Genomic DNA, 15,596 nt, shown 5'->3' on the forward strand with positions numbered 1-15,596 from the left:
TTCTGTCTGTCTGGCCACATATTTTCATCTACATCACAACGGATGTCATCCCTCGCAATGCAGCGAGGAAAGTATCTCCTGGAGTGGAGAAGTATACAGAAGTATAGAAATGGTACACACTAGCTCCTGCTCAGTTCATATATGCTTGTCAATTGAGAATTCACCTCCTCATGAGTGACAGATGAAATTCACCTGTGATCAATTGTTCAATTTAGGAGACATTTCCAGAATAAAATGATAAAGAAAGGTATAGAATTTGCTTGACAGATGACTGATATTTGACATTTGATAACTAGTTCAACAATTTTGTGTGTAATGACTCAAGCAATGAAAGTAAGACTATTAGTTTTATTGAGAGTGACTATTCAGCATCCATAAGTATAATTCATTTTGTCTGACATGACATAAGCAAATGGAAATGTCAAAAAACAGCAGAGAAATGTATGAAAGCAACTGATACATGTCCAAAATCATTTGCAGTTTGTTCAGAGAAAGGAGAAATTGCTACTATGATGTGCACAAATGACTAAATGTTGTGGAGGTTGAACTAATATTTATGAGAATTTTAATTCTGATCTGAGAAATGCACCAAAGCGACTGAGAAAAACTGTAACATGTTTCTGTTTGGGTATAGATGACAGAAACTTACTACACCGCTAATTCTTGGTTCCTCTCTTTATAATGTTTCTAAATGTGATGTGAGTGATCAGATCCCGTGTGTGAATGGGTCCAAGTACGTTCATCTAAAAAGATCATCATTGTTTCTCTTGGTTACTTTGATGTTTAGATAGATAGATAGATAGATAGATAGATAGATAGATAGATAGATAGATAGATAGATAGATAGATAGATAGATAGATAGATAGATAGATAGATAGATAGATAGATAGATAGATAGATAGATAGATAGATAGATATAGATAGATATAGATAGATAGATAGATGATAGATAGATAGATAGATAGATAGATAGATAGATAGATAGATAGATAGATAGATAGATAGATAGATAGATAGATAGATAGATAGATAGATAGATAGATAGATAGATAGATAGATAGATAGATAGATAGATAGATAGATAGATAGATAGATAGATAGATAGATAGATAGATAGATAGATAGATAGATAGATAGATAGATAGATAGATAGATAGATAGATAGATAGATAGATAGATAGATAGATAGATAGATAGATAGATAGATAGATAGATAGATAGATAGATAGATAGATAGATAGATAGATAGATAGATAGATAGATAGATATAGATAGATAGATAGATAGATAGATAGATAGATAGATAGATAGATAGATAGATAGATAGATAGATAGATAGATAGATAGATAGATAGATAGATAGATAGATAGATAGATAGATAGATAGATAGATAGATAGATAGATAGATAGATAGATAGATAGATAGATAGATAGATAGATAGATAGATAGATAGATAGATAGATAGATAGATAGATAGATAGATAGATAGATGTTTGGGGCACCTAAACCAGGATGGATCTGCGGCATTTATGTGGACTTGGGTTGCTCTGAAGCCTCTCTGGATCTCGTCTGATTGAGTCGGGCATTAAGGACACCAGTTGCCTTCAACTTCTGAGAAAGAGGGATCGGCTTTGCTTGCACAGTCACACGTTGTTATTCTCTGTGTTCTGAGATGGCCGTTGTTTATGAAGGTGTGTTGTGATGAACTTTTCGTATTTAGACTCTCTAATTAGTCCCAGTGCTAAATCATCAGAAATCCTTTGAATAGCCTACAATTACTCAGTTACTGAAATTGTTTCAGGTTTTTTTTTATTTGCACTCTAAACTGGATTAAAATTTTTAAAGGTTTAAAGTTTTACCTTCAAATTTTAATAGAAAAACTGTTATGACTCTTGCCACTGTCTTAAATTTAAATTAAAATGTTTTATAATTGTGCATTGTAATTTAAAATTGAACAAAAACAAAAAAAGACGGATTGCCTACTCAGAGTGGAGGAGTTCAGTGTCCAGCACAACAGAAGAATCAGGGTGACGCCTGCAGAGATGGAGACAGTAAACTGTTGTGTCTGTTGCGGTGAAGACGGAGACGAGCAAGAACGCGTTTTAATGAAATGTTTAATCCACTTTGGCTGTATGATAGCACCGTTGCCTCGTAGTGGAAGGTTGGTGGTTCAACATCCAGCTGGAAACGTTCTGTAGTTAGTCTCCCCGTGCATGCAAGGCTTTTCACTGCAGGTGCTCTGGTTTCCACCCAAAGAGCAAAACATGCATGTCAGGGTAACTGGTGACTCTAAACTCACCCAGTGTGTGTGGTTGAGTGTGTGAATGGCTGTGTGTCTCATTTGTCCCGGAGTGTGTGATTTACTGGCGACCTGCTCACGGCTTCCTCCGCCTTTCGCCTGCCGACTGCTGGAGCTGGGTACCAGCTCCCTGTGACCTCGCCAGATGAAGTGGTGAGGAAGACGAATGATGGCTCTACACTCCAACCCTCATCGACACTCGTGATCGTTTGTTTATGACTGAAAGAACCAGATCGCACTAGCTTGCTGATGTTCTACAGCAGAAATATGAAACTTTACAGTGATAACCACCAAACTCATGCTCTGGTACGTTTATTCATTTTGAAGCAGTCGGGTTTGCAGCAACACTTACTATCTCGTATCCATTCAACCTATTTGCTTCTTCAAATGTATACTTAGTACTTAATTATATGGCAGCCAACTACAAATCCCAGAAGTGATTGCAGTAAAGACACGTTAAAAATCTCTTATAGACTTTAATTACAACTGGGGTGAATATTGTTTTGGAAGCATCGTTTTTCATCTTGCTGTAATGAAAACGTGTGGGACAAAGGAGAGGACCGAGTGGGACAGAGGCTTTTCCCCACATGGTTCTTGGGTCTCTGAGGGCAGGAGGCGTGTGGCTCGCCGTCGGCCACTGGTTCAGAGGACAGCTGTGCAGCACAGCAGCATTTGACCTCGTGCCTCCAGACAGCAGCCGCCATAAACAAACAGAGCTGAAAGCTCTTGGCTCAGTCCCGTGCTCTTTTATTGAACACGGTGACCTTTCTGCAGACTCACTTCATTAACTTCGAATAAATTTGGAGGGCTGAGCATGCAGAATACCAACAAGCACAAAGGGGTTGCTGGGACGCTTGAATATTTGCCTGTGATCTTTAAATTCAAATCTAAAATGGTGAAATCCTGACTCATTGTTGGACGCTGCTGAAAACAGAAAGTTTGGTGAAAAATCTTTGTTTGTCTGCAATTTTAACTAAATAATGATAAATGACCCGCATTTGTGTGGTGCCTTTCAGAGTCAGAGGACCCCAAAGCGCTTTACACTACAGCAGGAGTATTCAGTCCCAGTCCTGGAGGGCCGGTGTCCAGCCCGTTTTAGATGTTTCTCTGCTCCAACACACTTGATTAGCTGGTTGAATCACCTGTGTTGTGCAGCAGCTCATCAGGCTATGCAGAAGCCTGTTAATCACCTGCTGATTGAAATCAAGTGTGTTGAAGCAGAGTTAAAACTAAAACACGCTGGATACCGGCGCTCCAGGCCTGGAATTTAATACCCCTGCACTACAGAGTATCATTCATCCATTCACACACACATTCACATGCTGATGGTGATGAGCTACAATGAGGAACACTGACAGAGGCTGCCAAGCACAGGCGCCATCAGTCCCTCTGACCGCCACCAGCAGGCAAGGTGGGTTAAGTGTCTTGCCCAAGGACACAACAGCAGAGTTCTCTGTTCGGAGCCGGGATCAAACCTGCAACCTAGTTCTGGACAATGTGCTCAACCTCCTTAGCTACTGCTTTCGTGGAGCAGTAGCTAAGGAGCTAAGGATTTATTGGAGATTCGTCTACAACTGAGTGGAGCCACTAGAGGACAGAAAACGTGGGAATGTGTGTTTATTCCCCAAAGAGCACAGAGCATTTTCCTTCCCACATCTCCTGTCTGTCTACCTCACTCCAGTCTACAGCCTCATAATTAGGCAACCTCAACCCGCTATTAAAAGAGTTAATTTCAATCAATCAATCAATCAGATTTTATTTATAAAGCGCTTTTCAAGCAAAGTGCTTTATAGAATTAAAATGACCCCAAATTCCCATAACAGTTTGAAAACATTAACACACACACACACACACACACACACACACACACACGCGCGCGCACACACACACACACACACAATAATATCCTTTTAGATAGCCTGACAAGAGATATAAAGGCTACCGAGGGAGCTACAGAGAAAGGGTTGAGGGAATTTTACCTCCAGAGACCTGGCACATCTGTTCACCACCTTTCCTCGTGTCAATGTTCAGAAGTTCAACTCAACTCAGTTTGCTACAACAAGGGTCATCTCAATGCGTTTTACAAAGTAAACTTTCCAATCGAAGCTACTCCTCAGTGCTCTACATTCAGATCATTTAAGAGTAACTAAACCCCAAAATAACTTTTTTTGCTTATAAACTGTATAATTGGGTCTTTACAAATGCAATCTTTCTGTTTCGGTGCATTTTTGACGTGTTTTGATGTGTATGTGCAAACTTGATGTCTTAGTGCTGCCCCCCGTGGCAGAACAGCGGCTACTGCATTTTAAATTTGTGATTGACTGGAGCTGGAACAATTTCACATCATCGGTACAGTCTCCTCCCACTCCCCCTCCCTCCCAAGATGGGAATTCCCCACACTTGGCCATGCCACTCTGTGCCTCCTGGCAACGCCCGCTTTCATAGCATTTTTCAAATCTTGACTAGGGGCGGAGTTACATTTTCTGATGGTGTGCAGTCCTTCTTTAAAAGTTTCCTATGAAAGAAACCCCAGAAGATTGCATCAAGTCACTGGCTTGTGTCACAGGCTTTACAACAATCCTCATACTAAGGCAGCATGTAGCGACAGTGGAGAGGAAAACTCCCTTTGACTAGAAGAAACTTCCAGCAGAACTTGCTTTAGTATGAGCAGCCAAAGACAGAGTGGATACACACACAAAAACCAGATGAACTAGTAGCAGCACTTTCGATGTTAAAGAAAGCAAAAAGTTAAAGGAAAAGTCTTTTTAACAACTTAAGCTAACAGCTGAAACATCTCCTACCCTCCTACCCTTAGTATCTACAGGAGTGAGTCATCACTAAATCAAACAAATAATCTGTGTTCACAATCTAAAACATGCAGGAAACATGCAAGAGGCAGACTGCAGCACCAGGTATGTCAGCTCGCCAGCCTGAAGGTGCAAGTGGAACATTCTGACCACAGGGGGCAGTAGAGACTGGGTGGCCTTTCATCAACCCTGTAACGGGTCATTTTAGTGCATACTGGCTCAAGAAAATCGTTTAAAAATGTGAAAATTTGCTAAGTGTCCCTTTAATATCAGGAGAGGGAGAATGCTGCCACTCGGCTGATTCGAGTTTAACCAGAAGTTTATGGCAGTATTCATGACAATTGTTGACAACAGCCATTAAAATTCCTGTTTTCAAGCCAAATTTTGTTTAATAAACACATTTTCCAACTGGTAATGGATGACAAACCCAGAAAGGTTTGATTATTATTCACTAAATGGACCACAACAACCAGTTTCAGGAGCAGAGGAGCCAGTTTTTTTAGCCTAGTGAACTAGACCAAATTCTTGCTTTGCAAAGTTTGTAAATAATACATTTATTTAGTCTGGCTTGCCAGGCTGTTTTCTTCCCACCGAGGTAGAAAATGTATCTCTACATTCCATCCAACAGGGCTGTAATCCTCACAAGCAAACACAGACGTGACTGTAGCTCAGTCAGGTTTACAGATGTGGAGCAAATATTTCAAGCAGTGGTAACCGAGGCGCTCACAGCACACGCTGAGATCTGAACCAAAACTGTTATAACTACATTAGTTCTCGAGTTTGTTAGAAACGTTTCTTCTATTCTCCATTCTTTCGTGTTGGGTGTGATTTAATCAAACCGAAATTAGTCGCTTATTTAGTAAATCCTTCACGTTGAACCTTTCCCAGAAACACACAGACTCAGTCTGCCTTCGGGCTTTGCATTCGAGCGCTTGCAGAAGTTTAAAGCCTACTCGTAGCCAAGTTAAGCCCAGAGGAGGTCTTCACGGCTGAGCTCCTTCACTCTGAGATATTGGAAGATGTCTGTTTTCCCACAGTTTCTTCATCTTTTTTTGAAATACTTAAAAGCTCATAAATGTTCAGTTTCACGCTCATACAACCTCTCTTTTATTGCTCCTTGCCTAAATAGAACACAGCATAGTTTGATATTAAATAATGTTTATTTCCATTTCCACGCAGTTACATTTGACTAAACATGTTTTAGAAATAAAGAGAAGGATTAACATGAAAGTAGGTGCACACAACCCTCAGTACTCCTGACTATTCTTCCAAATGGTACTACAGAGAAAACTTCCCAGCAGCAGCAGCAGCAGCTCTACTACCAGACCCTGGAGCAGAGTCCGATCTTTCACAATGCCACGGACATTTTAAATGCAGCCAGAGAGCTTCTAGTTCCAGCCACTAAATGACAGATGTGGAGCACAACAACCCTGTAGTCTGAATCCAGGTGTTTGTGTCCACTTTTACATTACATGCTATAAGTTCCTTCTTCCTGTTGCACTGATAAAACGAGTGATTACGAGCAAACATCACATTCCTAAAGTTAGTTTATTTACTAAAGGCAAATGCATAAAAAAACATCTGTTATGACGTCATCACTACGGGTTGACTCAGAAAAGGAGATAATACATTTATGTTTACTTGTCAATAACATTCCTGACAAGTCTATAAATTCTCAAAGTCACAGTCAAAGTCTGTCATTCTGCACAGGATGTACTTCCACTGCCGATCCCTGAAACAGAAGCACGAGACAAAAGTCTGTCAGTTTAACTGATGCATGTTTTGAGTGTTTTTCTGCTCATTTGGTTCTTGTCTCAGCGGTTACCAAGTGCTGGTCTGACAGCCCGGTTTGACAGTTTATGCACTAACTGCAGCTCTAACTTGAACTGTTTAAAATCAGATATTCTTCAGTAAACTGAAATTGTTAATAAGACAAACCTCAGGACTCCACTGAAGGTGGTCTGGGCTCCTCGGATGAAGTAGCCATAATTTGGGACAACTAACTCTCCCTCTTCTCTGTAGTGTTCAGGAACATCCGTGGTCTTCCTGCAGAAAGGTTGATTATTGATGTGTAAACATTTAAAACGGGTAAAAGCTCTTGAAAACACTCTTCCCGGCAATTTTTTATTTTTATTTTTTTTGTTACAGAGAGCTGGATGAAGATGTTGATGAACGTTGTTCTTGTGCTGGGTAAAGATATGGCCACTATGTTACTGTTAGAGATGTTTAAGCTATTGTTGGATTTCGCTCCCGTGACCTTAAAGGTCACGCGAAATTCAAATGGGGGACAGGAAGTATAATTATCTTCTTTTTTCTTATGTAACAGCTCCGGCCGAAACATGTCAGCACTGCGTTCAATAAGAAAAAAGAAGATGATTATGAATCAACACACAGAACGAATATAGAGAAGAAGGGACAGGAGGTGTTTGCTCCACTAAAAACACAGCGCGATGGATGAAGGCGATAGTACTCATGCTTTAATTGAGCTGGCATGCCTTTTTAAATCCAAATTTTTGGTACGTTTGTTTGATTTTAATAAGGTATAAACACCACGTTACCAGGGCTGCCGAATCTCATGGTCATTGGTTATTTTCTAAACAGCGGGGACAGGAAGTGTTTTGCTTAGTAAAGATTTGTTTTTGCCTTTTAAGTTGAAACGTTTCGGCTAACACTGTAGCCTTCCTCAGAGCACCGCCGACGTTAGGCAGCAGATGATGATGTTGCACGCAGATAAACACAGAAGGAAGTAACGCCACTAACATTGGCGGTGCTCTGAGGAAGGCTAAGGTGTCGACCAAAACTTGTCAGCTTATACGGTAAAAACAAATCTTTACTATGCTGTGTTCAGAAAATTGTCAGGCAATGGAGTTAAACTTTTGAGCACGTGTGCCGCTTAGGCACCATGCTTCCTGCTGAGTAAATGCGTAACACACACAGCGTGAGTGGTGATGTAATGTGACTGGAATTGATAAGGAAACCATTTGCAATAATGGCAAACAACTCCTAGGAATTGAAATAGTGGGAACCAGTTTTCAGCATGGTTTCCAATTCCCACCCATAGTTGTGGCCAGACTACATATGTATACACATTGCAGCCATGACTGGCTTGTTCAAATGGATCCACATCATCAGTGGACTGCTACCATGTTAAAACAGCTCCAGTCTTCTAGATTTCACAGCAAATGTTTCTTTACTCATATTGGTACGTTTCTTTAAAAATAGTGGCAACACATTTTCGTCTCGGTTGTTTATGTCCACCAACATATCCAACGAGCTATTTCTTCAAAAAGAGGCGGGAAGCAAACTAAGAATAATTATTTCTAACTCTTACAGAAAAACACTTGGCCAGACATTACCTTTAACTCCTGTCAGAACCTGAAAGACGTGAAGGTGAGTTCAGCTGAAAACTCTCACAATAAAAGGTTAGCGTAATATAAGCAGCATATGCAGTACAGATGTGTTGATTATAAACTAAATGTCCTGTTAGCAACTATCAAAAACTACTTCTGAATAACAGATTTGTTAAAAGATAATAATTTTTTACAGTAAAAAATAAAACAAAACAAAAAGACAAATCCCAATCACAGACGACAATAAAGGATGGATTATTTTTTGTTATTGTTGTGCTGCTGAGTGAAGACTATTTTATCATCTAAGAGCCTACAAAAAATGGCTGAATGATGCTGACAGAACATACATGCAGGAGTATGGACAGCGGCGTTTGTAGTAGCAGCAGTAGAACTGCCATTCCCGGTCCAGAACCGATTCGAAGTACTTGCTTTGAACACCTGCCACCAGGCCGTTTCGAGTGCAGGTAGACGTCCTGTAAAAGATACTTGGCATTAGTTGTGATATCCTTTGGAACAAACTCACTCATCTCCATTATAACCCAAAACTCAGGAAGGAAAACCTGGTGGGTCAAACATTTATACAAGATGTCAAAATTATAAATAGTTGAAATGAGTTTTTGGTCCATCCAGGAATACCAAACAGCAGGGAATGCTGCACGTGTAGACAACTGTCCCAGTAACAGTCTTCAGTCGTTCAGTCAGTTAGGGGGAGGCCAGCGTACTGCTGGGTTTACATTTAAACATAGCGCCATGGTACAGAGAGCCAGGTGTCGCAGTGATAAAAAGCATTCACTGTTGGCTGGCTGCAGTCAAACATAACACAACACAAACCTAAAACGTTTACTTCTCCAAACCACTAAAAGTCATCTGAGACAGAGCTTGTAGGGTCAGCGATGTGTTTAGGCGAATGACTGAAGCTGCTGTCGTCAGACAACAATTCATCCTTTGAACCATCACGTGAAAGTGATTGTTAGTCAGAGGTGTTTATGTGCGATTGTGGAATTTGAAAAGGTGAAAATTGAAAGAGGTAGATATGTGGAATTAAAGGCTACGACAAGATTTACTGAGCGTTTACTTACTGACTGAGTCTGTTGTGGGTCATTGTTTCAGACTGCTTCGACTATCCAACAGCTTTAAAGTGTGTGTTGCAAGTGTGTGTGTGTGTGTGTGTGTGTGCGTGCGTGCGTGCGCGCGCGTGCGTGCGTGCATGTGTGCGTGTGCGTGTGTGTGTGTGTGCGTGCGTGCGTGCGAGTGTGCGTGTGCGTGTGTGTGTGTGTGTGTGCGTGTGCGTGCGTGCGTGTGTGCGCGTGCGTGCGTGCGTGTGTGTGTGGGTGTGTGTGTGTGTGTGTGCGTGTGTGTGTGTGCGTGTGTGTGTGTGTGTGTGTGTGTGAGTAGTGTGTGTGTGTGTGTGTGTGTGTGTGTGTGAGTAGTGTGTGTGTGCGTGCGTGCGTGCGTGTGTGCGTGTGTGTGTGTGTGTGTGTGTGTGTGTGTGTGTGTGTGTGTGTGTGTGTGTGTGTGTGTGTGTGTGTGTGTGTGTGTGTGTGTGTGTGTGTGTGTGTGTGCGTGAAACCTTAAAACTACAGTGTGATATCGCTGAAGGACCACTGATGAGTCATACTGGATTAAGCATGTTAGAATTCCTTAGACGTAAGACTGCTCCAGGAACTGAAGACACATGGCGGTCCTGGAGTGGGACGGTGATTTATACTGGCCTGGGAGGCCTGTTTTACTTTTCCAAAGGAGAACACTGTAAACAAAATTCAGATTGTTGCAGCCGTGAGCTAGATTAGAGGAATATGCAAAGTGTCTGATAAAAGGTGCAAGTCGTGGACCTTATTTGTTAATTTATCTGCATGTGGACACTATAAAGTTTAGCGAATTCTTAATTACTTAAAGATGTAGAACAGCCTTTTAATCAATACATATGCTGTGGTTTCTTGTAGGAGTTAATGCCTTATGAGTCATACTCAGTGGGGGGGAAAACGGTGCACTATTTCCAGGAACTAGCTGTGACCCACGTCACAGCTGAGCTTCAGGTTTTGGAGTCTTATTTCCTGATGTTTGGACATCTCACCTCGTATTGCATCGCAGCAGTGACTCTACCGCTGACTTGCAGCGTGGATGTTTTCTCTCCACAACTAACACAAGCCTTGAGGAGTTCTGCTGTGGGGTAGAGTTGCTAATGCTAACGGTTAGCTTCTACTAGCCAAGATGTTCGCTACTGTTTCCTAAACGCTAAACCAACAAAAGCCTTCCCCGTCATGAGTCAGGAAGGGTGAGTCTGTGAAAAGTGACAGTGTGATGTAGATCTGTCAGGTTTTTCTAATCCTAGTGTTCACCGTCTGTTATCGGAGAGTAAAGCAGGAGATAGGTGTAGGAGACTATTTTCATGTTCAGCCTGCACGAAAACTCCGAGTGACTAATTATAATCAGAAACAAGATTTTAAAAATGTTTTTTCTGTGTTCCAAACCTTTAAATTTAGATGTCTACTGCTGCAACTGGAGGGTTTAATTCATGGTGAAATAAAAAGTATATGATCAGTGTTTGGGTTTAATCTCATGTTCCATTTCTGTAGGTCCAGGTCCTGTGATCTATATCCCAAACAACGAAGCCCACCAGAGGATCTGGCGGGATTGCCAGCCTAACATTGGAGGGACAGAACACTTCCTCTGTAAGGTGTCCAGGGATTATCATAACCACACACCAAACCCATCTCAGCCGGCACCTCTTGAGCAGCTGTTCTACTATGACTATTTCCTACATGTCGGTGCTCTCCCTATTTTAAAGGCTGAGCCCAACAATCATGCAGAGGAAAATCTTCCTTTGGGTCACCATTCAAAGCTCATGACCACAGGTGAGTGTTGGAAGGTAGATCAATAGCTTAGCCTTCTATAGCTTAGTTTCTTCCTCACTACAGCAGACCAGTTTAGCACCAGCTAAAGTCGCTGGTCCAGTTCACCTTGTAACCTTAACTCATTCACTGCCATTGACGACTAAAGCCGTCATTTGCATTTTTTTTTACTGTTTGAGCATTGGAACGAGCCCCCGCGCTGAGAGAACAAACATCTCAGCCCTGAAGCCGATCTTCATCCACATACGTCACAGACTACGTTTACATGCAGCCAATATCCGGGTTATGATCGGGTTAAGGTCGGCATTCGGGTTTCTGAGTTGATCAGAATAACCCGTTTACAAGCATAAATAGAAAGAGTTACCCCTAACTTGCATAACCCGATTTAAATGCGGACGTTGGGGTAGCGTCAGGACGTATGGACTACGTCCAGATGCAATATGCGTCATTTCCGGTTCTTCTTGTTCCGGTATCCGTGAAAACAACAACATGTTTCCCAGTTTGGAAGAGATAGCGACCGTGTTTGTTTGTGCTTTAGTTTCCTCGTCACTCCAAAAGTGTGGTGCTGTGCCGCGACTCACCATGTTGCTCCCAACTTGTTGTTTACTTCCGGAGTTCTGGCGCATACAAGACGTCTCGCTACTCAAAAGACCAAGATTCCTTGCGAACAGAGCATGTGCAGAACACACGCTTTGATGGGGATATCCCGGTATGCGTTTACACGACCAAACATTCGGGTTAGAAAAGGGTTACCCCAGGTGTAGTAACCGGGTTTTTAAAAACCCGGTTATGAGCATATCCGGGTTTTTGGCGGTGTTTACATGGACCTGCGGAACCGGGTTATTGTGAATATTCGGCTTTTAAAAGGGTTACTGGCTGCATGTAAAAGCACTCACAGATCACGTGATCAGGAAGCAACACATCCATGTGTTTGGAGATCGTTTTGGACCGTTCCTGTAAAAAAAGTGAGGCGCGAACCGGAAAAGTGTCTGCCGATCACAATTTGACAAAGGATTATGAAAGAACGGATAACGCTCGAAACACACGGCTTCTTCCTGATGTAAGAGGTGAGTCTCCTCTTTGTTTTGGTTGTTTTGGCATCGACATCATGCTAGCACGCAAAGTTCTGTGACTCTTAAAAAAACAGTAAAAACAGTGAGAAGCGCTGGCAGCGAAGGCCGTTAGTGATCAGGATACGGCTGGCAGTGAATGAGTTAAGCTCCCTCCTTCCCTTATTTATGAACAAGACTCTGAGATCCCACCCTTTTCATTTGATGGTCATGGCCTCAGATTTGGAGTTGCTGATTCTCATCCCATACATTTCACACTTGCTTGCAGATCAGATTTAGCAAGAGCTAAAGGTCATAGTTCAATGACCGTAAGAGAACCACATCATCTGCAAAAAGTAGAGGTGCGATTCCGCCACCAAGCCCAACAACCAGCTCAGGGGCCTAGTGGTAGAGTGTCTGGCCCGAGACTGGGAGATCAGGGTTCTATTCCTGGTCGGGTCATACAATCAATCAATCAATCAATCAAAGATACTTTATTAATCCCAGAGGGATTTGAAAAAATGGGACCCAATGCCTCCCTGCTTGACACTCAGCATTAAGGGGTTGGTTTGGGGGGTTAAACCACCAAATGGTTCCTGAGTGCCGCAGTGTCTGGCCGGGCAAAAACCTTTACTAGTTTACAGGGACTGAATTCAGGGACCAAATAAATCTGGATGGAAGCATGACCTCCAGAGAATTTTACTCTAAACAAAGTGAACTATCCATTTAAAGCTTTTCTCTTTCTTGGAGTTAACTTGGCTGTCTGAACCCGAACCCTCTACCTTTGCTTTGTTGTATAAATGAAGAGTTCATTTGCAAAAACAGATTACTCTTGTATTAAATTTCCAAAATGCATGTTATTAATATTTACTTAATGGGATATTGGTCAAAATAAAGTTTTCTGACTTTTATTTAAAAAATTGCTTTTATCCGTTTTTCTCAATTGAACTATTCTAAAACAAGTTAAAATTTATAAATCTGCACTAATGAAATGCACGTGCCTCACAGCCACGTCACGTTTTCTGGATAAGAACCGATTCATAAGCCTTTTATCTTATGCAAAAGTTATGTGACCTTTTGTTTGTTAGACCTTTCAGATCTTAGACCCTCTGAATCTCCTTTCAGACTAAAGAATCAACTTAAAACTAAAAAATCTTCTTGAGCTATCATGCATTTCTTTTCCTCTTTAAAGACAAACATCACACAGCCCTGCGTCACAAATAAATCTGAATAAATGCAACAAGCTAGTCGAACAGTTATCCAAGTCAGCACCCACCACTCCATGCCAGCTCGGTTGATGTCATCCCACCAGCAGTCACTGGGCTCGCCCAACCCTTCAGGTGTGGACTGGCACTCAAATGACCACAGGCGGTCTGAGCCCTCCTGCTCACTGAAGTAGCTTCTGATGGCAACAAGAACCTCTCCATGAGGACACTGGAAGTTGAAGCCCTGGCGGTAGCTGTTCACCCAGCCCATGTCGTAGTGGTCGTAAGGCTGAGCAGCCACCACCGTCATCAGAGCAGCCAGAACCAGCGGAGCAGGATTCATGATGAACAGACAAGCACGTCTGCTCCTCTCCCTCACAGCTGCCTCTGTTTAAACTCCTCTGAGCTCTTTGTTATCCAGATGTTTGGTATCCAGTGGTGATGTGTAATTTTCTGGTTGCAGGACAAGTCCAAGAGTGGTCCTTCGCTAACTTTTAAGGTCGACTCTGACAGACACCGTTCGAAAAGCCTTTATGCAGATAAGGGTTTTCCTTAAAAGACGCAGCCTTTATTGTGAATGCTATTCAGATATTTATGTGATGCACTGTGAGACAGGAAAACTTACGCATGTGTTAACCATCTAAATGCTCGTGTGGCTCACTTTGAAGAGTGAACACTAACAATTTACTGGCCGGTTTTCTCACATCTTACTGCCTTCTGATGAGGCAGTTTTGCAGCAACGGAGTAGAAATGAACATTTTGACATTTTTTGACACATCATCACATCACAGCAAGCTAAAACATTGTTTTAGCGACAGTTCTACTAAAAAGTGAGGAATGTGTGTTAGGCCCTGTTTGTGTTTGGGATACAATAATAGTATATCTTAGAGTGTTTTTCCTTTAGACTGCATGGTGCCACATCTACGTGGAAATCATTTGTGGATGAGCAACAGAGCTGAGTGGGTTGGTTCCATAAAAACGTCTCTGATCATCTTTGCCAACATCAAACAGCTCATTCTCCTATTAAACTTGTTTTGAGCTTCTGGTACCACAGACACTGCCGGTCAGACATCATGGCTTTGCTTCATCACAATGGAGACAGCTGGAGTCGGCTCCTCTGGCTGCACCTTTCACCTCATCTCTTTTGTGGTCTCCCAACTGACTGACTTGTGTTTAACAAGATTAGTTTGCAAGAGTTTCAGCCAAAACTGAGATTTTGTTCAAATTATGACTACATTTTTGAGAAATCACTTAAATAACTTTGTCTAATTCAGTGTGACATTTTGGAAAAACATCTTTTCATCTCAACGTTGCCATTGTCCCACATGACACGCTTGTCCAGGATAACTGGATCACCCACCGAATGGTTCGGGTTTGTGGATTCTGCACTTCAACAAGCACGATTTCTGTTCAACATTTCAGAGATCAGAGAGTTGGTATGATGATTCTGGAGCTGTAGCCTGAGAAGTGTGTGCAGCAGCTGCCTTTCCAGACCAGTGTCTGAAAGTTTTAGTCTGGGTAGTGCAGATGACGCTTTTCTTCAGAGATACGACTGGTCAGATAAAACAAACATTGACTGAGAAAGAGGTATTACTATTATTATTATAATTATTACTAGTAGTAGTAGTAGTAGTAGTAGTAGTAGTAGGAGTAGGAATAGTAGTAGTAGGAGTAGTGAAAAGTAGAAGTAGTAGTAGTAGTAGGAGGAGGAGTAGTAGTAGTAATAGTAGTAGAAGTAGTAGTAGGAGGAGTAGTAGCAGTAATAGTAGTAGTAGTAGTATAGTAGTAGTCAGTGACTTGATGCAATTTGCTGGGTTCCTTATATGGGAAACATTATTTCTGATTGGCTTAATGAACTGACCTGAATTGGAATGTTTATTATGTGAAGTGCCTTGAGACGACTCTTGTCGTGATTTGGCGCTTTATAAATAAACTTGAATTGAATTGAATAGTACTGAAAAGTAGTAGTAGTAGTAGGAGTAGGAGTAGGAGTAGAATTAGTTGTAGTAGTAGTAGTGAAAGTAGTAATAG

At 41.7% G+C, this 15,596-nt stretch overlaps 1 protein-coding gene across 1 annotated transcript; it reads right to left on the reverse strand.

The window, feature by feature from the left end:
- Window positions 1-6,250: 6,250 nt before the first annotated feature.
- dpt (dermatopontin) lies at window positions 6,251-14,013 on the reverse strand. The gene is made up of 4 exons (XM_015962377.3): window positions 13,637-14,013; window positions 8,807-8,932; window positions 7,048-7,155; window positions 6,251-6,841 (listed from the first exon to the last, which is right to left on the reverse strand). Exons 1-4 carry the CDS (start codon window positions 13,906-13,908, stop codon window positions 6,775-6,777), a joined length of 573 nt encoding a protein of 190 aa, XP_015817863.1. The 5' UTR covers window positions 13,909-14,013; the 3' UTR covers window positions 6,251-6,774.
- Between the last annotated feature and the right edge of the window lie 1,583 nt (window positions 14,014-15,596).

Source organism: Nothobranchius furzeri, chromosome 16 (genome assembly GCF_043380555.1).
Source record: "Nothobranchius furzeri strain GRZ-AD chromosome 16, NfurGRZ-RIMD1, whole genome shotgun sequence".
In the NCBI taxonomy this organism is placed as follows: domain Eukaryota; kingdom Metazoa; phylum Chordata; class Actinopteri; order Cyprinodontiformes; family Nothobranchiidae; genus Nothobranchius; species Nothobranchius furzeri.

What these genes read in the sequence shown, in the direction of transcription:
- dpt (XM_015962377.3), bottom strand. Translation starts at nt 13,908, where the DNA reads ATGAATCCTGCTCCGCTGGTTCTGGCTGCTCTGATGACGGTGGTGGCT. An exon ending in AACCGAGCTGGCATGGAGTG is followed by an intron (nt 8,933 to 13,636) that starts GTGGGTGCTGAC and finishes TATCTTTTACAG; the next exon opens with GACGTCTACCTGCACTCGAA. An exon ending in CGCTGTCCATACTCCTGCAT is followed by an intron (nt 7,156 to 8,806) that starts GTATGTTCTGTC and finishes ACCTTTCTGCAG; the next exon opens with GAAGACCACGGATGTTCCTG.